We start from the raw sequence: 22,751 nt of genomic DNA on the forward strand, positions 1-22,751 counted from the left end.
ATTGGTACGGTGGCAGTTTCTAAGCCTGGCTGATATCGCAGATGTTGCCATTTTCAATAATAATCCTCCTACATGTCGTGAGTTAAAATGAAAAGTTGATGCATTTAGTAATAAGCCAGTTGCTTTATAGAATTGTAGCAACACGTTCTCCGTTGCGAGAATTAAGGAATTTAACATCGTGTTCACTTTAAATGGCGTATTAGTTTTCTCGAACGAATGGATATGTTTAAGGAAATCGTGCAAGATAATTCTCGCGAATAACAGCAAATACAGGAAGTTTATGTCACGTAGTTGCTGAGTTAAAACAAAAACACTACACTTTACCTTTCTACAATTTAAGCCACAAATATGGGCAGAGCAGCAGAAGCCAGTTCAAACAAAAATGACATTTCTCACTGAAACCCTGAATACTTGTTCTTAGAAAAGTTTATTAAATGTCACTTTGCGTGACAATTATGACATGGTACCGATAAACTGAAAATTCCGGGCTAGATTATTAATCTATAGGTAATGGACAATATGACCAATCAGAAACAAGTTCTGTTTCATTTGTTCAATAAACGATCCCTTTATTGACTCAGCTACACCTGCCCACTGCACTTTACGAAGCTACATTCACTTATCCACTGTCAAGCTACCACAAAAGACAACACGACTGCACTGTCGGCTGAGCAGTTGCGTTAAGCTAAAAATCATCCTTTTTCGGATCGTTGCAAAGTCGTCATTTGCCGAAGGTGAGTGTGATTTTCCAGCAGATGAATGTTCTTTCTTGTTGTAAAGGCGTTTTAAACACCACTAAAGAATCTTGTTGTCAATAAGGAGACGAAAAAAACAAATTTTAACTGAGAGACAACTGTGTCTTTATAAACTGTTAAAGACAATACTGAGTTGTTGTTTTCAGATGTTAGTTTAACTCAGCAAACATTTTCTCATCTTTGTTAACGTTGTGGCGTATTCAAAAAAGTTGTGAAGTTTTCGCTTGCTATCTTTTCATCGTTTAAAAAAATTGCAATACAGTCGGCTCAGGATTGAACAGCATTTTTCCTTAACAGGTATTTATATTATCATCGCCCAGAATGCTATGGTCTTTCGCTACATGTACTTACAGCGCCCAGTTTTTCAACGCGCGGCATAATAATTTGCATATTCAGAACTAGTCGGTTGTGATTGGTCAATAAATTCAGCTTTGGGGATAACCGAGTCTCTTCAAGGTTTCTGCTACTGTCAATCAAACGCTTGAATGCGTGAAGTGAAATCCCAAGAGGCAATGTAGATAACCAAGGCGCTCTGGTTAAAGGCGGGCTGCGAATCGAACTAAGGCACTTATTCAACAAGTTCGCGTGCAGCGATATCTTATAATTTTTCCCGATGGACTCCGAATGAGGAAACATTCAATTTGTTTGTGTTCAATAATTATTGTAATTTCGATCCGCATTCATTGATCAAAACAAACATAACGCTTAGTTTATTTCAGGCCATTCAGTTCCTAACTGCTATTGTCGAGAAACGATGTCGAAGCAAGCAAGACACTCGGCAGGCCTTTACGCAGTATTATTGATTGATGCTTGCGATAGTGGTTATAAATCGAAATATCGGCCGATTGTAAAGCCTACTGTTATGTGTGTGTTAAAAGTTGAGCGCGTAGTCGCAAAACGAATTCAACGCCGCGAAACAGCGTACTTTGTTGAGTGGAAGCATTATTCTCCAGAACAGAACACGTGGGAGCCGGCCGATCACTTAGAGGCACAGGGTCGTATAGGAACAGAAAAACCTCTTAATGAACCGTTCCGATTCCGAAGTTATGTTATCGAGTTAAACTGCCGTTTTAATCAAAGCTAATAATTGACTTTCACGAAAACTCTTCATCAGCGTGGTAGTCTTGACGCTTAAAGTCAGCTTCAGTATAGTCAACAAGTCAGAAATAAGATAGAATGAATTGGAGTTTAATTTTAGCACCTCTTTATAATGCCTAATCGGGGTGGCCAGCGTACTATTGTTCGCGTGAGCGGAGCTTTGAATACATTAGCGTCATGGCGGAAAATTCAAAGTCGTCTTATTCTTTTGTTATTCATGCTACTGATCACAGAGATGCTTGAAGGGGCTGCAGGAAAGTCAAAAAGTTAATTTTCCAACCACTTTGAATTGTTCTTTTCCGCTGAAAATTGGCAGAGAGGTTCTTTAAACACAAAATTAACAAAGCCATATGCTAACTCTGAGAAAGAGCGCTCTTTCAATGAAGAATCTATCCTCCCCTTATGGCCCGATTCAAAAAAATGCTTGAAAATAGGCAAAGTTCAGGAAAAATTTCCAACCAGTTATACTACCAGTAAAATCCTGGAAAATATTTCATTAGCTTTGTTGAGGTCCTCTCTACGAAAGCCATATGCTAACTCATTGAAAACCAAAGCGGTTAACGCCAAAACTCGCCCAAGGTGCGCGCTGGTAGCCGGTTTGGGCCCACTTTCCCTTTTGTTTGTCTGTCTCCCATCATTAATGGAGTTTGAAATTCGCGCGGAGCACGCACAAAAGCCCCGGATGTGTCGCCGCATTCTGGGCGATGATGAAAAATTTGGCTGCGAAAAAGTGTATCGAGTCTTGTTTAAAAAATGGAGTTGACGTTCCACGCCTGAAATTGGACAAAGAGACTGGATAGATAAAATTGCTCAGCCATTTGTCGAAGACTACTGCTGCGACCAACGAAAACTCCTTTCTGTCAATAAATACAGGTGGTTTTTTAAAGTTAGCACCCAAAGCTCGTTCATCTTCTAACCATGAGCAACGTAAAATGCTCGAAAAACGTGTCATGCCGGGTAAACATTAATCTTGGGAACCAGCTTAAGTCAGGAAGAAAAATGATGTTGATTTTATTGAAAGACATGGTATATTCACGCTGCCATAAATTTTGTCAATAAGTATCCAGAATAGGGTACATAAAGCCCATTTCTCGAAAGATCTGATAACCTGTTGGTCCAATAAGTACTTTTATATTAAATATTTTAATTTGTTTCATTTTTAATCAAATTGCACGAATTTCTAGTTCAAATGTCCCCCTATTTTACTGTTGCCAAAAATTATGGGTATATTGACATTGAGCCTCCAAATAACCATTGTCCCCCTGTTCGGGATATTGTTCACGAAAATTGGTTTTCGGCCCAGATTGCTATCATAATATTCGAGAAACGGGCCCAAGTAAAAGATAAACGTGCTAGGAAGAGGATGTCGAAATCTGGATTAGAAATATTCTGGCAGGTGATAATAAATGGGCACACTAGAAGACTGTAAAATAGCATGCAAATTTCTTATGGACTTTAATTGCCTTTGGCCATTTAATAAATAAAACTGTTTCAGTCGTGGCTTTTAGACTGCCACGTAAAATTCTTTCTCCAAACAGTTACCAAGGGTAGAGGTCACTAACTATTTTTCTTGTCGTTCAATGTTTTTATACTTTAATAACTGGACTTATAAGAGAGAAAGTCACCAACGGGACTAACTCCGTCGTCAATTGTGCCTACTGTGCGCGTTCTCAAGCGACGTCATCACCCAAATACGGACAAAATGATTTTGATTGGATGAATTTCATTAATTTGCATAATTTGTTTCCAAACCTTTATTTTTTCTTCGAAGGAACCACAAGTAGCTCAGCCTCGATTAACATGAAATTAAGAGCTTTGACGTTTTTAAAGGTTACGCATTATGTGCAAACATTGATTTTTTTTTTATCTAGATCGGGCTTTGTTTTGTCTTCTAGGAACCGGGTAGGTTGGGAGGGGGGAGGGGGTTAGATTCTGCCCTGATGTTTCCTTTGAGGTCAGGTGAATTAAGGCCTGGGCCTAGATTCAGTTTATACTGTTAAGAGTATTATGTATGTCATTTCCACGCTTGGCAACTCTCAGATAGCTCAACTTCGTGTAGTCTTGCTATTTAAAGACCAAATCTCAGCAGATACTGTGAGGAAACAACTAAAGGAACTGAGCCTAAAAGTGTACACCACCATTCAGCCCGTGTTTGTGAGCCGAAAAATTAAACAAGAACTAAAAGTAAAAGAATCAAAGCCACTAATTATAAATCAACGATGTGTAGTTTATAGTTTTCAATGTGACCTGTGTGATGCGGGCTACGTCGGGTACACACGCGGACATGTCAGTGACACAGGCATACTCGGTTCTCCCAACAGGAGTTGGACCCACGACCTTCCGATTACTGTAGTTCGGATGCTCTATCACAGAGCTTCAGAAAACTCGCAGGAGCTAAGGCCATTTAACTAGGCTCAAGTCACAAACATTCTATATAATGCTATGATTTGAAGCGTTCAAAGGAATCTTGTTGGGAGAACTCGCTTTTTTATGCCTGTGTCACTACTACTTAAAACTTCAACTATCATTTATTCACCAGGATAAAAAATACCTTAATCATATTTATTTCACATAATTAATCTTGCTTTTGCGTTATTTTAAGCTAATACTGGGTCGAAGTTACTTCCTCAAAAATCAATATGCTACATTTAATTTAAAATGTGTTTACTGTCCTAATTTCAAAATTAGAATAATTTGTCTTCAATAATATTAACAATATTAAGATGTTGCGTAATGAATCAAGAGTTTTTATGAAGCCTATAAACTTTGTTTTTGGTTTCCCTTGCCTATTTATTTATTTATTTATTTATTTTATTTATTTTTTTTTATATTTTGTCAGGAACAAACAGCACTCACTCTGTGAATATTCAAAACGTCACGACCGCACCAACTCAATCTGGTGGCGTTTCAACAAATTTCATCATTGGCATGACGGCAGCATATGCGGTGATCTTTCTAGTTGCCCTCTTTGGCAATTCCTTCGGTTTGGTCGTGGTTTTAAGGAAATCTTCGAATAAAAGGGCAACAAACCTCTTCATCGCTAACATGGCCGTTTCAGATCCTCTTTTAACTTTCACAATGATGCCATTATCTGTTGTCCTCTTTTACCGTGGTAAGCTATGGTTTGGAGGAACGTTGGGTACCGTCACATGTAAAGCCTTGTTCTATGCCATCCCGATTTCCATTTCAGCGAGTGTCTTTACGATAGTGTTTATGTCCATTGATAGGTTGTACGCTATCTGCTATCCTTTTAAAGAGAAAATCTTCCAAAAACCGAAATTTCTGTCGGCAATCATTTGGATCTTATCTATTGTGTTGATGATCCCATATGTTATCTTGCTTCAAGTGGAATATGATCTTATCGCCGACGCACATTATTGTGTGCTGGTACCGGTGTGGCCATGGGAAGATGAAAACGACCTTACTTTGGAGGAAACATTCCGCGCCTATAAAATCTTCCATATCGTTGTTTTCATCACTTTTTTTTTTTATTTTTTTTTTATTGACAATACAATCCATTACATTGCCATACATACAATACAGATATACAATAGTTAATAGTAATAATAGCTAACAATAGTTAATAATAATGGTTTTACAACACCGCAGTTAGTGCCAGGCAACTTCTTACATTTCATTTTTTTTTTGTTATTTCCACAGTTACATAGTTACAGTTTACATATAGTACGTAATTAAACATAACTGTGGACTTGATCTTTAAAGAATCGTTTCCTCAAACATTCTCCATTTTTTCCTAAACGAATTGGTCTTATTCGATTTAAGAGAAATGTGCCTTTCAGTTTGATATTTATTTAATAAAATTCTCTTAAAGTAGCTAAAAGATGGTTTCGTTTCTTTACACCGGCAAGTCCACAGATACGTTTTTCCTAAAATAAGTATATAGTTTTACAGATCGATCTCCTCCTCTAAGAACCCTAAAATAATCTCACAATATTTTAAAGAGAGGCCTACGCAACTGTTTAGTTTATTTAAAATTTTGCCACAAACTTCATTCCAAAAGGAGGTCGAGAAAGAACAATCAAAGAAAATATGAGATATCGTCTCTATAGTGTGATGACAGAAGGAGCAGTTGGGGTTAGAAGCATAGCCTATCTTACAAAGTAATTCATTTGTGTATAGAATTGAATTTAATACTTTATATTGAAAGGAACGTAGATAAGATTCATTTGCGGCTCTCAGTGGCATCACAAATGCCTCCGAAAGTTGCTTATCCTCTAGATCGAATTCCTCTCTCAACTTAGCCCATTTATTTGGTTTTTCGTATTTTTGCTTTATAAGATAGTGATAATAGTCACGGCACTTAAAATTTTCTAAATCAAAGATATTTTCTACGTCGGGCATGTGAACACGCAGTTTCAATGGAACTGATTGCCTTAGACCGGTCCATACTAAAAAGTTAGAGTTCTTTAATCCTGTAACTTTGACAACATTGAAAGATTCAATATTTGTCATATCATAAAGCAGATGATTTGTGTAAATGATATTGTTATCAAAAAAATGTTTATAAAAGACACTCTTGCCGTCAATCTTTATATCTCTGTTGTTCCATAACATATACTTATATGTATTTTCGGGGTCCTCGACTTCTCTTAATTTTGACCACCACTCCAAAAGTTCTCGATAAAAGGTCGCTGAGATTGTTAATCGGTTGATATCATAATTGCACTGAATTAAAAATATAAACCCCCCTTCGTATACCAAAAGATGATCAAGATATGACTTCCAAAATCCAGAGTAATCTGGGTCAACTATTCGTTTTAACCAGCTTAGCCTTAAAGCTTTAACCATACTTTCATAATCTAGCATTTTAAGGCCACCTTGGTCATAAGGTGCATAAGTTGAGAGTCTAATAACCTTGTCGTTACCGTTCCACAAAAATCGAAAAACCAAACTGTTGAATTCTTTTATGACTTCGAAAGGAGTACATAATACCGAACTAGGATAGATCATTGTTGGGAATAAAAGTGTTTTAATAATTTTTACCTTGCCGTGAATTGATAATCCTCTTGACTTCCATAGATTTATTGTGTTATTAATTTTTTTCAACCTCTGCTTAAAATTTTTCTCTACTAATATTTGTACATCATATGTAATATATATTCCTAAAAATTTGACACATGTTTTCCACTTAACCCCTAGTGGTTCATTCTCACAATTTTGAAGTGACCCAATCCACATTGCTTCTGTTTTAGCTACATTAAGTGTAAGTCCAGAGGCTTTCTCAAAACGTTCAAGTAATCCAAACAGGGCTCGGGCTGAATCCAAGTCTGATAGGACAGCAGTTGTGTCATCTGTAAATTGCAGTAATTTAGTTTCCAAACCGTCTATAGTTAATCCTTTAATATTTTCTTGATTCCTTATAGCAATCGCCAGTATTTCAACTGCAGTGACAAAAAGGTAGGGAGAAAGGGGGTCCCCCTGCCTCACTCCACGTGCTATATTGAAATAGCGAGAGCATAGGCCGTTGTTTATAACGCAACTTTGAACATCGTTGTAGAAAATTTTTACCCATCTTCTAAAATCTGGTCCAAAATTGAATTTTTCTAAGCATTTTTCAAGAAAATCCCATTCTAGACTGTCAAAAGCTTTTTCGAAGTCAATAAATAATAAAAGACCGGGTAGTTTCTTAACTTTCGTATATTCCATTATATCCAAAATTGAACGTATATTTTCGCTAATATTTCTGCCTGGGATATATCCTGATTGATTATTATGAATTAACCCAGGTAAAAGACGCTTCATTCTTTCAGCGATAACTTTTGAAGCTATCTTCGCATCGACGTTCAATAGGGAAATTGGCCTCCAGTTTTTTAGATCACAGCGATCTTGGTCTTTTTTCTCGATAAGTGTAATAATCGCCTGTCTTTGTGACGGGCTCATTGTTCCTTTAACAAAAGATTCATTAAAACTTTTAACTAAAGGATCCCAAAAGGTCTTATAAAATTCTACTGGTAGACCATCATTTCCGGGTACCTTGTTTAACGGAAGGGAATCTAAAATTTTTTTACATTCCTCGTTGCTTATTAATCCTTCACCAAGATAAGAAGAATCATTAGAGAGTGTTGGTATAGGTAAGTCTTCAAGGTGAAAATTAGGCTTATTTCCTTCGGAACCATCTCGTCTAGATTTATAAAGATTTTCATAAAAAGCGCGCTTCGCATCTAATATCTCGAAAGGGTCTGTTGAGATGACTCCACTCAGGCGAAGCTTCCGAATATGCTTCCTAACGTGATTTCGTTTTTCTAAATTTAAAAAGTATTTTGAATTCTTTTCCCCATGTTCATGCCATCGTGCGCGCGATCTGATTATTATACCTTCCACCTTTTTTTCATACAGATGTTCCATTTTTTCTTTCAAAACATTTAAAACTGATAAGTTTTCTTGACTGGGGCAGTTTTGATATGCTGCTGTAGCCTCTTGAAATTGTCTGTTTAAAAGTTGTTCCTCTAAATGTCGTTGTTTACATTTGTTCATCGAATATAATCTAGAGTATTTCTTAACATTATATTTAACCCAGTCCCATACAGATCGCGGATCACTTAACTCTCGATTTCCTTGCCGTAACCAAGTTGGTAAGAGAAGATTTAATTCATTAACGTATTCTTTATCATTCAGAAGGGAGCAATTTAATTTCCAAAATCCAGGACCTTTTACCCGATCTTCAACATCCTGCAATTCTATCACTATTGCGGAGTGATCAGTTTTTATGGCTGAAATCATATCAACATGGCAAATATTATCAGATAAAGAATTTGAAATAAGCCAATAGTCCAACCTTGAAAAAATTAAAGGATTTGATTGACTCCAGGTATAGCTGCGTTTTGTTGGATTCTTTACTCGCCAAATGTCATGCAAATCCAGCTCGGACTGTAGCAGCTCAATTGTGTTAATCACAGATTTCCTTGGGATTTGATTGCCACCTCTTTTGTCAATAACTGGATTTAAATGACAGTTAAAATCTCCTCCCATGATGATGTTCTCGATATCATCAAGGTTTTTATTTACAATGGTTTGCAGGACTGTGTGGTAAAAGGCAACCAGTTCCTTGTCTCGATTAGGGCCGTATATATTAACTAAAAGAGCGGGTTCTCCGCTCAGGAGTACTTTTAATATTATAAATCTACCATTTGCATCAATAACCGATTCCTTAATGACACAATCAAAATTATTCCTGATTAAAATTGCGACACCTCTTGCATTATTAGCCCCATGAGAGCAGACCAGCGTCGCACCCCATTCTCTTTGCCAAGAAACTTCATTCCCTTGGGTAGAATGTGTTTCTTGAAGGAAAACAACATCGGGTTTTTGTTTTCTGAGCCAAGTAAACATAGTTCGTCGTTTACGATAGTTGCCTATGCCTCTCGTATTAAAAGAAATGAATTTACCTCTCACCATTTGTGATGATAAGACATGTGAAATAGTCTAAATTTAGTAGAAGATGGATCTTTATATACCGGTTAATTACTGATAGCCACACAATTAAAATAATCGAACGATGTAAATAATTAATACTAACACAAGAAACGTTTGAGGAAAACAAAATATATGACTTGTAAAGAATTGCTAATAAAAATAAAGCGTACATAAGCAAACTGATTTGGAAGAAGTGTTGCTCAAAATTCGCTCTTGTGCAATACTGCACAAGTAATCCCAGCGGACATGAAGACATCGCGCAGATGATTTTTTGCGCTGTGCTCGCAAATGTGGAATAAAAAAGGTCTCATCACACTGCCATTTTACAAAATACAAAATACAAGGTTAGCAAAGCGGAAACCAAACTAAGCGACAGGAACCTCTCTTCCGTCAATATAAAGTTTTCCCTTAGTGAAACGCACCTTTTTACCATCTTCATACGCCTTTCTCATAGTTGGCAATGCTTTCTTGCGGGCATCAAAGTCACTAGATGTAAAGTCTTCTACAATTCTTACCCCTTGTAGTATTTCCTTTCCATCTGCACTCTTTGCTGCTTGTAATAATCTTCTTTTAAAAGGCCTGCTGTAAAGCTTCGCGATAATAGGCCTTGGCTTATCGTCTCGTTTCTTCCCGGTGCGGTGGGCGTTCTCTACCTCGGCTGCTACATCTTCGAAGCCAAGAGAGGTGATGAAATCCAAAATTATCGACATACAGTCTTCGCCTTCATCCTCGTTAACACCAAGCACACGAATACTAAATTCTCTAGAATACCGTTCTAGATGTTCCAACCTTTTTTTAAGATCGTCATTGCTTCTGCGAAGATTATCTACCTCTTCGGCATTGAAGCTCACAAAGTTCAAGGATTCCTTCATGTTGTCGACATCGGCTTCTAGTTGCTGTTGCTTGGTCTTCAAACCATCTATTTCGTCAACTTTGAACATGACGCTTTCAATTTTTTGCAGCCTTTCGTTTGTGTTCCTTTGGAAGTCCTTTAAATCATCACTAAGTTTGGTTATTTGACCTGTGAGGTCAAGTCTCATCGATTTCAGTTCTTCGAGTACTTTGGCACTGGCCATGTTCGACTCGCTAATGTTTACAGCTTTCTTCTCCGAGTACTTTTGCTGCTTATTGCTTCCTTCAGGCGCTAAGATTTTTCCAGATCGAAGACGACTTCCTGACATGAAGCATAGTAATCAAAAGCAACAAAATTTTGGACAGTTTGAGTTAAAATCAAAACTTTTTGCGGAGCTCAGCACGGCACGTCTTACTCCATGCTATTCCCCCGAGAATCCGTTGTTGTTTTCATCACGCTGTATGCCTTCCCCCTCTTTATAACAGTTACCAATTACTCTTTAATTTGTCGGAAATTATGGCTGTGTAAAATACCAGGAAACGTGACAGATAGTAACCGGGCCAACGCTGAAAAATCTAAGCGCAAGGTGGTGCGTTTGTTGATGACCGTATGCGTGGTGTTTGCTCTGTGCTGGTTTCCAATTTACGTCAATCACTACTTTTGGTACCTGCCACCTGATCAAGTACACTTATTACCGGAAGAAGTTAAGATGGTTTTTGCCTGGATAGCCCATGCCAACAGTGCCATTAACCCCTGCCTTTATCTCTTACTTAACAACAACTTTCGCAAAACGTTTTTCGCTACCCTGGTCTGTCACCCTGACCACGACCAGTCCCGCTTGTACTCCGATGGAGGCCTCTACAGTTAGAACAGCACAATCGTCAATACGTGGAAGCTCCTGTTATTGAGGGTCCTGTTACTGAGTAGCCCCGTTGTAAGTATTTACCCCAAGAAAAGAAGAGCAGGTGTGATAATAATCATGTGATAAGTTTTTCCAGCGGACAAGGATCAAAGGTTTTGCCCACCTGCAAATAACCAAACAGAAACAAAGCAACCTATCAAAACGAACTTAATTCGCTTGCGTCAGGAGCATCCAGCCTCGTTCTTAGGCCTCAAGGTGCTTCTCAAAGTAACCAAGCTTGTCTATGAGTGCTGGGGAAGAGCGCGTCCTCCCGATCAACTCAACGGATGACGTCACATTTAACAGCGAAGCAAGGACGACTGGAGGGAGGCGAAGCGCTGTAGGATCGGCTTAGCGAAACAAAATAGAGACCGTGATATCCATGAAAGTTGATGCTAAGTATTTGCGATTCTTGATTATTTAGTGTTTTTTTGTTGTTGTTGTTGTTGTTTTTTTCTCTCCAATTATAAAAATTTTAAGGGATGTGACGAATAGTCAGGCTTGTCCAGTGGTTTGAATTGAACTGCATGATGTGATTCATAGCAAAGTTGTACCCAGATTTAGCGTACCGTGAGACCTTTGCAATGGTGTTTGTCAGTTTTGCGTTTTGTAATTATTCGCTTTACTGACAACATTCCAAAACGAAATATAGGATTTTTCCGAGATTTGAACCTGGACGAGCTAATAATTGTTCAGCGAATGGGTTTGAAGAAAAGTGGGACAAGATATAAGGACTGATTCAATATTTGTGTGTGGCTTTGCTTTTCTTTGACTCACACAATGCTAAAACTTAGAGTTTGCTATTTTATTTAAAAAAAAACACACACACACATTTAAAAAAAGGGTTTCTTTTGACGATTTACAATAAAACGTAACAGTTTGGACCTTAAAAGATGACGTAAAGATTGAGGGAAGAAATAAAAGGGCAAAGAGTTAAGTGCCAAAACATTTTTCAGTCCTGATTAACATCTAACAAGTAACTGGCTGCTGGAACATCCAAGCATCAAATACTAGAGCAAGTTGTCTAGTAGCTACAAGCAACATAAAAACTGATCTAGTAATTTAATCAAAAGGAATTTTTACCGAAAAAGAAAGCATCTGCAATGTATATGTGTGAGATGTCCTCTCTTTCCTAACACGCCGTATTTGATATTATGAGTGCGGTGTTCTAATCAGAGGCGGTACGAAAAAACAGACAGACTTTCAAGGAAACCTTGTGGTAAATATCTTAAGTTGGCATGCACATACATTATCATTGAATATGTCAACAATTAGCACCGAGATACACTTCTGATTAAGATATAAATGTTATTAACACTATCTAGACTGGACGTTTTTTGTGTTAGGGAAAGGGGCCGGATTGCGCCACTCATTCTCCACAACTTCGCAAGTATAAAAGATATGACAAAATTTTTCTTCATTTAAAAAAGGGATTTTCCATTTTCTGAAAAAAACAAAAAAGAAGCCTTCGAAAACTTGACTGCCATGTTGACATCAGAGTTAATGAACAATACACGACCACATAGCGTTTGCTCAAATATTAAAAAAGTTACTTGGGTTCAAAGTCGCCTTAGGCGAAATCCCCGCCCTTCCCTTTCGGTCTAGATAGGGCTTAAATAAGACGTCAGTGATGCGCATCTCAACCCATGCAGGAGAAAAGTTTGGTAATTTATGTGTGGCATTATGATGCTATCAGTTCCATGTAATAAGGTCTTCATTTGATGTAAACAAAAAATCAAGAAATAGCTGTTATTAATGTATTGTAATTTTATTCGGAAATGCTATGAGACTTGACTAACATGTGACCCGTTTCATCAAAGTAATTTGTTCCCGAAGACTAATTGAAGTAGATGCCACGCCCATATCCACTCCTGTTTATATTAATATGAGCTCCATGCTTACTGATTATTCAGGGCCGGGCACTCGAAGCACTACAACAAACCCACACCCTTTGAGACACTGTTGACATTATAGTGATCATCTAGCTAGGTAACTAATAAGAACTAAATAAATGAGAACGATCATTTGAAGAAAACATGTAGATACTGATGATTTCAATCAGTTGTTAGATCAAGGGCTAGAGCGTGCTTGTACTGCAAGACGGAAAGGTATTGGCGTAGTTAGTTACAAATCCGTGTTAGTTTCAAGGTTGTAAGAAGTTGGAGGGGAACTTTTATCATGCTCGTTAATCATTCGTAGGCAACAAAGGAATGGGCATATACATCCCGGAGATATACATGCCGGAACTGTAGGTCAAATGTTTATCCATGATTCAAGTTTTCATTTTCACTTGTTAGTATTTGTAACAAAAAAGACAAAAAATGTATCACGGTTTCAGTTTTCTTACTTCTTATTTAAATCCTCGCGCTACACCAAAAACCACGAACATGTATTTTAGTACCATCATTATTGTTATGGATTAGTACCACCAAGGATTATGCTTTCAACCAATCGCTTCTCGCTTAAAAGAATTTACATTTCAGAACGTTAGAGCCAATTTTAGTAAATTTATTCATAAAACTGTCAAATTACCTTAGAGCCTTGTCAAACAGGCTTGAAGTTTTCATTTGACAACGTTAATATTATTAATATTCTTGGCTCGCCAAGTTGACCTTTAAGGCGAAAGGTTGAATGAAAAACACTAATGAATGATTTAATGGGAAGACATGGAATGAAAGTAACCTGTTTGTTAATGAATTGTTAGAAAAAATCGACATTTGTTTAAAGGACGAGCATTATCCACCCGGCCATTTTCGCCTGATATGAACACTCTGTCTCTCCGCAGATGATCAGTCAAGCCACGTGATCAATTTAAACCAATCAGATCAGGAGAAAACTTACTCGTGAACCACATGAGATATTAGTATTCATGCTGTATTTACTAGTAAACATGTGAAGCTTCAAAAACACCTGATGCATAAAAAGCTTCAGCTGCAGATATATGATTAAGTATGTCTACGAACTTAGAGGATCAAACATATCTATCAATGTAGTTTGCCGTTTATTTCCTCAAGAAATGTAAATAATAAAAACTTAAACCTAAACCGTTACTGACAGTTTTACTGTATTCTGGTTCTAAAGTAAAAGCGACTTTGGCGAGTTATTCGTATTTTCACTTAATCTGCTTTGCAAGCCAGTCCATGAGGAGCCTAGTAAAGACAACCGACGCCAAAAACAAAGAAAAAGAAAACATTAATTGAGCAAATTATAATAAATGCCTCTGCGTCATGAAAAATCTTAATGCATTTCTTAGAGGTCCTCGGCAGATAAAAACAACGTGAAATGGTCAAATCAAAAGTTCTTAGGAGAACAGGAACTAGAAACGCGGTTTCTACTAATTATGTTCCCACACAATTCAGCTACATGCTACAAGAAGAACGGTTTGGAATAATCACACAATAGACCAGATAATGTGTGTATGTATTTCTAGGTAACGAGTTTTCGTTGCCATTGCCGTTGTAGTTGCTTAAGGTCCCTAATGATACTGAAGCAGCAACGTAAAGAAGTTTAAGTCGAAATTAATCGTTGTTTTAGAGGTGATGTATACGGTGGCAGTTTCTAGAGCTTCCTGACATCGCAGCTGTTGCCATTTTTAATAATCCTCCTATACTATTACAACTCACGATAGGAGGAACAAGTTAAACGAGTTGGCGCAATTTGCAATAAGCCGATGCTTGATGGAAATGTAGCAACACACTCTACCTTCCTAGAATTAAGGGATTAAGCATCATGTTCAATAAAAACGGCGAACGTTCTCAGAAAGGAGTCCAAAAATCGTGCACAACAATTCTGGTGGCCAACAGAAAATACAGGAAATTAATGTCCTGTTGTTACTTATACCAAAAATAGTACGCTTGATCTTTCTGTAATTGCCACACTTATGGACCTCTGAAATGGTTCGATAGATAAAAAATTCAGCTCTAGCTTATTACACACCAGGTTATAGGCATTACGACCAATAAGAAACAACTTCCGTTTCTAATTGCACAATAATCTATATCCCTTTGTTAACTCATCTCCATCTGCCAACTACACTTTACAAGCTACATTCACTTATGAAGGACACAAAGTTCAGTTTGTTGTTATCCGCTGTCAAGTTACCGACCCGACTGTTGGCCGAGCAGTTGTCTTAAGCTAAAAATCATCCTTTTTTCGATCGTTGCAAAGTCATCATTTGCCGAAGGTGAGTGTGATTTACGAGTAGATGAATGTACTGTTGTCTAAGTGCAAGAAACTTCGCTAAAGAATTTTGTCGTCCATAAGAAATCGAAAATACTAATTTAATTGACAGGAACATATGCTATATGCTGAGTAGTTAGTTTTAACACAGGAAACATTTTCTTGGCATTTTTTAATGTTTAGTTTTTAAAAGTTGTGAAATATTTCCTCGGTAAGTTTCCGTTGTAAAAAAAAAAAAAATTGTCAAAACAGTCGTGTCAGGATTGAACAGCTTGTTTCCTTAACCGGTATTTGTATTATCACAATTCTGGCTATGAAGAAGTTTTGGGAACTTGCTGTAGCAAGTCTTCTTCAAAAGACAGCGTACCCTGGTTTCACGCCGATTTATGGACAAAGATGCTTGATAGAAAAAATTATTTGCTCTGTCGTTTGTAACAGACTAGTACTGCTTCCGCGATCAAGGAAAACTTGTAGATGTGACCAAACATACATACCCTTTCAAAGTCATCAACGAAAACTTGTTCACTTTTTACCCACGAGGAAGTAAAAGTTGTGGAAAAACTTGCCATGCCAGGGTAGCAGAAGTCTTGTGGTATCGTTCAAAGATTAACTTAGATTTTATTGAAAGTGTAAACACGCCGTTGTTAATTTTGTGAGTAACTCTCTTTCTGAGAATAGCGTACATGGAGCCCACTTTTCGAAAGATCAGATAACCTTTTTGGTAAATAAGTACTTATTTTATTTCCTTTAACTGATAAAGCAAGAATTTTTGGTTAAAACTTGCGTATATGTTATGTCTAAAATTATGAATGTGTTGACATTTAGGTTAAAAAATACCACTTGTCTTTCCGTTCGATGTATCGACATAAAAAATAATTTTTCAGTTAACAGTACATTTGAGAAACGCCCTAGTAAAAGAAAAACCTACAAAAAGTCGAATTCAGGAAAAATATAACACGGCAAGCGATAAAAGGTGCCAGAGTGAAAGTCTGCTAAATAGCATGCAAATTTCTTCTAGACTTTAATCACCTTTTGGCCATTAAAAAAACACTATTTTTATTAACGATTTTAAATGTTTATTTACGTTAATAACTAGACATACAAGAGAAAAAAATAGCTTTGTCATAAAGGGTCTGAATTTCAGCTGTTTACCTTACACATCCTCAAGAGACGTCTCACCCCACATGCACGGGGCCAAAACGGGCAAAGTGAGTTTGATTAGGTGATTTTCATTACTTTGCACAAGTTATTCCAAATGTTTTCCTTTTCTTTGCGGGAAATGACAATCGAAAAGAGCTTGGTTGTTTTTACATGCTTATGCAAATTGACTTTTTTTCAATGGAAGCGTTGCCGTCAACAATCACCTTTCAAAAGACAGCGTGGGTGGAGTCCGTGGGTCAGTTTGACACGAATTGGTGGGAAAACTGCATGACACAACGCGCGAAATCTCACGAGGCCAAATGAATGGAGGACAAGCTATTGATTTCCAGTATACAAGGAGTTTACGCGGCTGATGATCGTCGTTTGAAATAACTATTCATTTTAAAAGGGGATTTTCCTTTCGTTGAAAATATGGATGTCAAAAGTTCGTTGCCATGGTAACATCAAAGTTAATGAACACTAAACGACCACATGGCGATTACTCAAATATATATATATATATATATATATATATATATATATATATATATATATATATATAAAAATATTCGGGTTCAAAGTCACCGTGGGAAGAATCTGCACCTCTCCGCCCGGTCTAGATACTTTCTCGATAAGACGCTAGTGTCACTTATGTCTGGCGTTATTATGCCATCAGTTCCATGTTTCGTGTAATAAGGTCAACCTTCAATTAATGGAAACAAAATAACAAATAAGAAATAGAAGTACATTTTTAACGTGTTGTAATTTTACTCAAAGATGCTATTTGACTTAACAAACTTGTGGCCTGTGTAGTTAAAGTCATTTTTTTTTTTCTAGAAGGCTAATAAAAACAGATACCATCCCATATCCACTCCATTTAATTTTATTGTGAGCGTCATACTTCCTAATTACTTAGGGGCAGGAAACTGGGAGCACGAGAACAAATCAACACCCGTTGAGCCACTGATGACGTTATAGTGGTCATCTAGCTAGTAGGTAACCTAATAAGAACTAAAATCAATGAGAACGATTATTTGAAGAAAGCATGCACATGCTGATGATTTCAATCAGTGGCTGGATAAACAAACAAATTTATTGGGATCTAATTATTATAGACAGCAGAAACTCTGCTCCTCAAAGTCGTTCTTCGGTTGCTTCCAAAACAAGTAAACACCAGTACAGAGATCTCCATATATTTAAAATATATATTTTTTTAAAACATCCTAACAAAATGTTCAAAGGTAATCTGGAGGCGTTTTGGATGTAATGCTAGGATTTGAAGCATTCACAGGACTCTTGTTGGGGGAACTCGCTTTTTTTTTTTTTAAGTATTCTTTCATCAATTACTGTCACTTCTATTTAAAAATTAAACTACCATCTATTCACCAGAATAAAAAATAACTTAATCACATTTCTTTCAGATAATTAATCTTGCTTTTGCGTTATTTTTAAGCTAACACTAGGTCGTAGTTGCTTCCCCAATAATGTACATATTACATTTCATTTTTTGTTTTTGTTTCAATGTTTACTCTAAGAGCAACTAAAAAAAAAAAGTACGTGAGAGCTAACGTCGTTTACACAATTTTTTTTGCAAGTGGAAACTACGAAAATCGCTCTTAAATTCAGTGGGCTTCTTTTTCTCAGACAGGTTTCTAGATCAGACATGGAAGAGCTTTTCAACCTGACTCAGAATCCCAACGATGCAACTGGAGCAAATGGTACTGGTTCTATAAATGTATACCCTAGTTTCAAAATGAGAATAGTCTGTGTTCAATAATATTAATAATAATAAGATGCTGCGTAATGTATCAAGAGTTGTTTTTGTGAAGCCTGTTAACTTTGTTGGGTTTTTTTCCCTTCTCTATTTATTGATTGATTGATTGATTGATTGATTGATTTATTTATTTATTTATTCATATTTTCTTAGGAACAAACAGCACTCAAGCTGTCAATATTAAAAAAGGAACGACCGCACCAACTCAATCTGGCGATGTTTCAACAAATTTCATCATTGGCATGACGGCAGCATATGCGGAGATCTCTCTCGTTGCCTTCTTTGGCAATTCCTTCGGTTTGTTTGTGGCTTTAAAGAAATCTTCGTCTAAGAGGACAAGAAACCTCTTCATCGCCAACATGGCCGTTGCAGATCTCCTTTTAACTTTTACAATGATGCCTTTATCTATTGTCTTCCTTTACCGTGGTAATCTATGGTTTGGAGGAACGTTGGATACCGTCACATGTAAAGCCTTGTTCTTTGTCATCCCGATTTCCATTTCAGCGAGTGTCTTTACGTTGACGTTTATTTCAGTTGATAGGATGTGCGCTATCTTCTATCCTTTTAAAGAGAAAATCTTCCAAAAACCGAAATTTCTGTCGGCAATCATTTGGATCTTATCTATTGTGTTGATGATCCCATATGTTATCTTGCTTCAAGTGGAATATGATCCTACCGCCGACGTATATTATTGTGTGCTGGTACCTGAGTGGCCATGGGCAGATCACAACGACCTTACTTCTGAGGAAACATCTCGCAAGACGAAAATCTTCCACATTGTTGTTTTCATCACGCTGTACGCCTTGCCCCTTTTCGTTACAGGTACCAATTACTCCTTAATTTCTCGTAAATTGTGGCTACGTAAAATACCAGGAAACGTGGCAGATAGCAACCGGGACAGGGCAGCAAAATCTAAACGCAAGGTGGTGCGCTTGTTGGTGACTGTATGCGTGGTGTTTGCACTGTGCTGGTTTCCAGTCTATGTCAATCACTACTTTTGGTACGTGCGGCCTGATCAATTGCACTTATTACCGATGGAAGTTCAGGTGATTTTTCTCTGGTTAGCCCATGCCAACAGTGCCATCAACCCCTGCCTTTATCTTGTACTTAACAACGACTTTCGCACAACGTTTTTCGCTACTCTGGTCTGTCTCCCTGAGGTCAGGTCCAGGCCATTAGAACCACGACCAGTGCCGCTTGTCCTCCGAAGGAGGCCTCCACAGCACAATCGTCAACTCGTGGAAGGTCCTCTCTGTGGATGATCACTGTCACGTTCAACTTGAGCGAGGTGTCAGACAGGGCGATCCTCTTTCTCCCTATCTTTTCATTGTAGCTGTGGAAACGTTAGCCATTGACATTCGTCAAAATCCAGCTATAAAGGGTGTTATTATTGGGAAAGAAGAGACAAAACTGTTACAATTATATACAGATGACACAACAGCAGAACTCGCTGACACTAACTCAGCCACGGTTCTTAAAGAAAAGAATTTTATTGAGCGATTAGATAGCATTAAAAAACATATTAACATTTGGTCCTCAAGAGGGTTATCTGTTTATGGTAAGGTGACAATAATCAAATCCTTCTTTGAAGGCCAGAATGGAACGTGGAAAACCTACCTACAGCACTGGCTAGAACCCATGGGAGGTTTTTTCTTTTTAAATTGTAACTATGATATTAAGGATTACAAAATCTCGTCTAAGGTTTACTGTGAACTACTTTCTTGGTGGTCAGATTTTCGTGACTCGTAAAAATATTCTTTGGAACAATAAAGAAACTCGCATGGACAAAAGACCAGTCTTCTACAAAAATTATTTTGTGGCAGGAATGATCTTTACTCAAGATCTACTTTTCGGTTTAAATATAGAAGACTCATTTTGCCACGGGTCGCATAAGGTTTCCAACACTAAGTTTTTGCAATGGGCTGGCTTCGACATTCAATACCTTCTTCTTTAAAAATCACTATTCCCTGTCCATCTACAGCCTCTCCATCATTTTCCACTGACGGCTACATCTTTGATGTCACAAAAAAGAGATCAGAGGACTATTACTCATTACTTGCACGCAAAAAAGCACAGCCTCCTAATATCGTTCGTAAATTGCAGAATGACTTTAATTTCTCGTTTGAGCAGCTGAGGGAAATCTTCACTCTGCCACATTCTGTTGTACTTGAATCATACGTAAAAGGTTTTCAGTTTAAAGTGATTAACTCTATTTTATACACAAATTCTATATTATATAAAATAGGCTTCAGAACGGACGATCTGTGCTCATTTTGCAAGGCAGAATCTGAAACCGTATACCACCTTTTGTATCATTGTCTCTTTGTTAGAAAGTTTTGGAATGAATTTTAAGATTACTGGCACCAATTCTCAAATCAGCAAATTCGTCTCACTATTCAAGATGTTTTATTTGCAATTATAACTAAACCATGCCCTACTGAATTATTTTTAATCATAATAATTAGGAAACTGTTTCTATGGGACTGTAGAAGAACCCAGATTCGACCCAAAATCGAAGGATTTCAAAGTAAAAAAGTCATCAAATATGAAACCAAAAGAAAAATCAATAACACAAAATTCTTTAAGAAAAAGTGGGTACTGTCCCCAGTTTAAGTGAAGATTTGCATTACAAATAAACTTTTGTGCGGTATTTACCGTCATAAGTGCAACTGTAACCTGTCGTAAGTCTCTTTTATTTTTTCTGAAGCATCTCCGCGGGCCGGAATCTCAAATCCTCGAATCTGATTGGCTAATCGCGTGCTCGTAACCGGTCCAGCTTTTTACGATACGGACCACGGTCCAGATTTTTATCCGCGCTATTCGCGGCAAATTGAAATAGTTGCGAGAGTTTACAAACAAAGGCCATAGTTACACGTAAACAACTTCCCGTGGCAATATGTAAGGAAAATATAAATTCTGAAGAAAATGGATTCAGACGAGAGTGTACACAGCAAAAGTGAATTTTACTACCCAGAAGAAGAAACCCCCAACGAAACGACGGCATTAAAATATGAAGAAGTTGAACAAGACAGGCAATTAAGCAAAATGCAAGAGTTTATTCATTCACTTCGCCCTGATAAAACTAAAAAAAAAGACAACTTACGACCTGAACATTTGGCGAAGATACTGTTCCTTAGTTGGAGAGACAAGAACCTTGGAAAACATTCCTCCTAACGAGCTCAACATTCTGCTGTGCAGATTTTTCATGGACGTCCGTAAAAAAGATGGCGGAGTGTACGACCCAGGTACACTTGCATCGCTCCAGAGAAGTATGCAGCGCTAGTTCCGTTTGTATCTAAAGTTCGCCAGCCATCGTCGTGAAGAAATGAAGAGACCCGAGGCGCCTTTCTTCCTGTCTTCCTTACAATAAACCACAAGAGAAAGCCTGCAGATCCGGTGTGGTACAGTCGAGCTCCTCTCGGAAAAAACAAGATCGGAGAACTTTTGACCAAGGCTGCGAAGAATGCAGGACTGCCTGAAAATGTAACCAGCCACTCTGTGCGAAAAACCTGCATTTCAAGGCTGATGGATGCAAAAATGCCTGTTTATTATGTAGCTCAGCGGAGTGGACGTAAGAATTCAAAAAGCTTGGATTCCTACAAAATTGCTTCCGACGACCACCAGCGCAAGATGTCCTTGCTAATGAGCAGCGAAACGAAATCTCCCATCTCTTCAAACGATGCACCGCTTAATCAAACAGTCAAAGCCTTGAAGCACCCATTCAAGCCGAGAGAAGACAAGCAAGCTTCTTCAGGCGAGGATCCCTTCACTGGTTTTCTTTTGCTGGTTCGAACATCAGTTAAATTGAAGACTGCACGTTCAATTTCTCTTTCAATACAGCGCCTTGCAGCAGTGGTGAAAGCTCGGCTCGGTCAAAGCCGCGAAAACGCCACATTATCATCTCAGATGACTCAGACTCAGATTAACTTGAACTTGCTTTTGGAAAGTTAGTTTTCACAAATCCAGGGACGTTTTAAACATGTATCGAGCCGTTAAGAAAAGTAAACTTCGCCGTGTTTGAGTCTTCATTCATAATTTTTATCACTCGATCGATATTTTTAGACCTTTTGGACATGCGTGTCATCATTTGCAGCGTGTCAACATTCATCCACTTTTGACCTTTGACAGATGATTGTCATTTCAATGACTCTTAAATGTTTTTTTCTTTTGTTACATGATGACTCGCGAGTGAAAATAAAATTAAACTTCCTATAAACATGCCACTTAAATTGATGCCCTATTTAAATTTGTTTCATAGGATTTTGTTACCACTTTCCTCCTCCAGCCTTAAACTTACACTCTCACAAACGTCCCAGCGAAAAAAAAGCAAACAAACAAAAAAAAAAACAAAAAGTTATTTACCGGTCTAGGTCGGTCCGTATGAGAAAAAACTGTGCCCTTGGTCTTGAGTACGGCCCTCGGCCGCAAGACCTCGGGCACAGTATTTTCCCATACGGACCTCCCGCCCGGTAAATAACATATATTTTTTCTTTACTTCGTTAGTAGCAGCATTTAATTTAATTTTAATATTGTAACTATTGTGTAACTGTGTTTTGTAAGTGTCAGTAGAAGCTTTTAATTTAATATTGTAATTATTATGGTAGTATTAGTAGTAAT

The 22,751-nt window shown here is 37.6% G+C and overlaps 2 protein-coding genes across 2 annotated transcripts; one reads left to right on the forward strand and one right to left on the reverse strand.

The window, feature by feature from the left end:
* Positions 1 to 9,260: 9,260 nt before the first annotated feature.
* Positions 9,261 to 10,468, reverse strand: LOC146476751 (uncharacterized). Its single transcript, XM_085114238.1, has one exon. The coding sequence runs from the start codon at positions 10,466 to 10,468 to the stop codon at positions 9,653 to 9,655; it is 816 nt and encodes a 271-aa protein (XP_084970364.1). The 3' UTR covers positions 9,261 to 9,652.
* A 7,555-nt stretch (positions 10,469 to 18,023) lies between these two features.
* LOC146476752 (substance-P receptor-like) lies at positions 18,024 to 19,548 on the forward strand. Its single transcript, XM_085114242.1, has 2 exons — positions 18,024 to 18,078; positions 18,288 to 19,548. The coding sequence occupies exons 1-2, from the start codon at positions 18,024 to 18,026 to the stop codon at positions 19,394 to 19,396; spliced, it is 1,164 nt and encodes a 387-aa protein (XP_084970368.1). The 3' UTR covers positions 19,397 to 19,548.
* Positions 19,549 to 22,751: the final 3,203 nt, after the last annotated feature.

The sequence above is a fragment of the Pavona decussata genome, unplaced genomic scaffold, assembly GCF_977016875.1.
Source record: "Pavona decussata unplaced genomic scaffold, jaPavDecu1.1 SCAFFOLD_73, whole genome shotgun sequence".
NCBI lineage: Eukaryota > Metazoa > Cnidaria > Anthozoa > Scleractinia > Agariciidae > Pavona > Pavona decussata.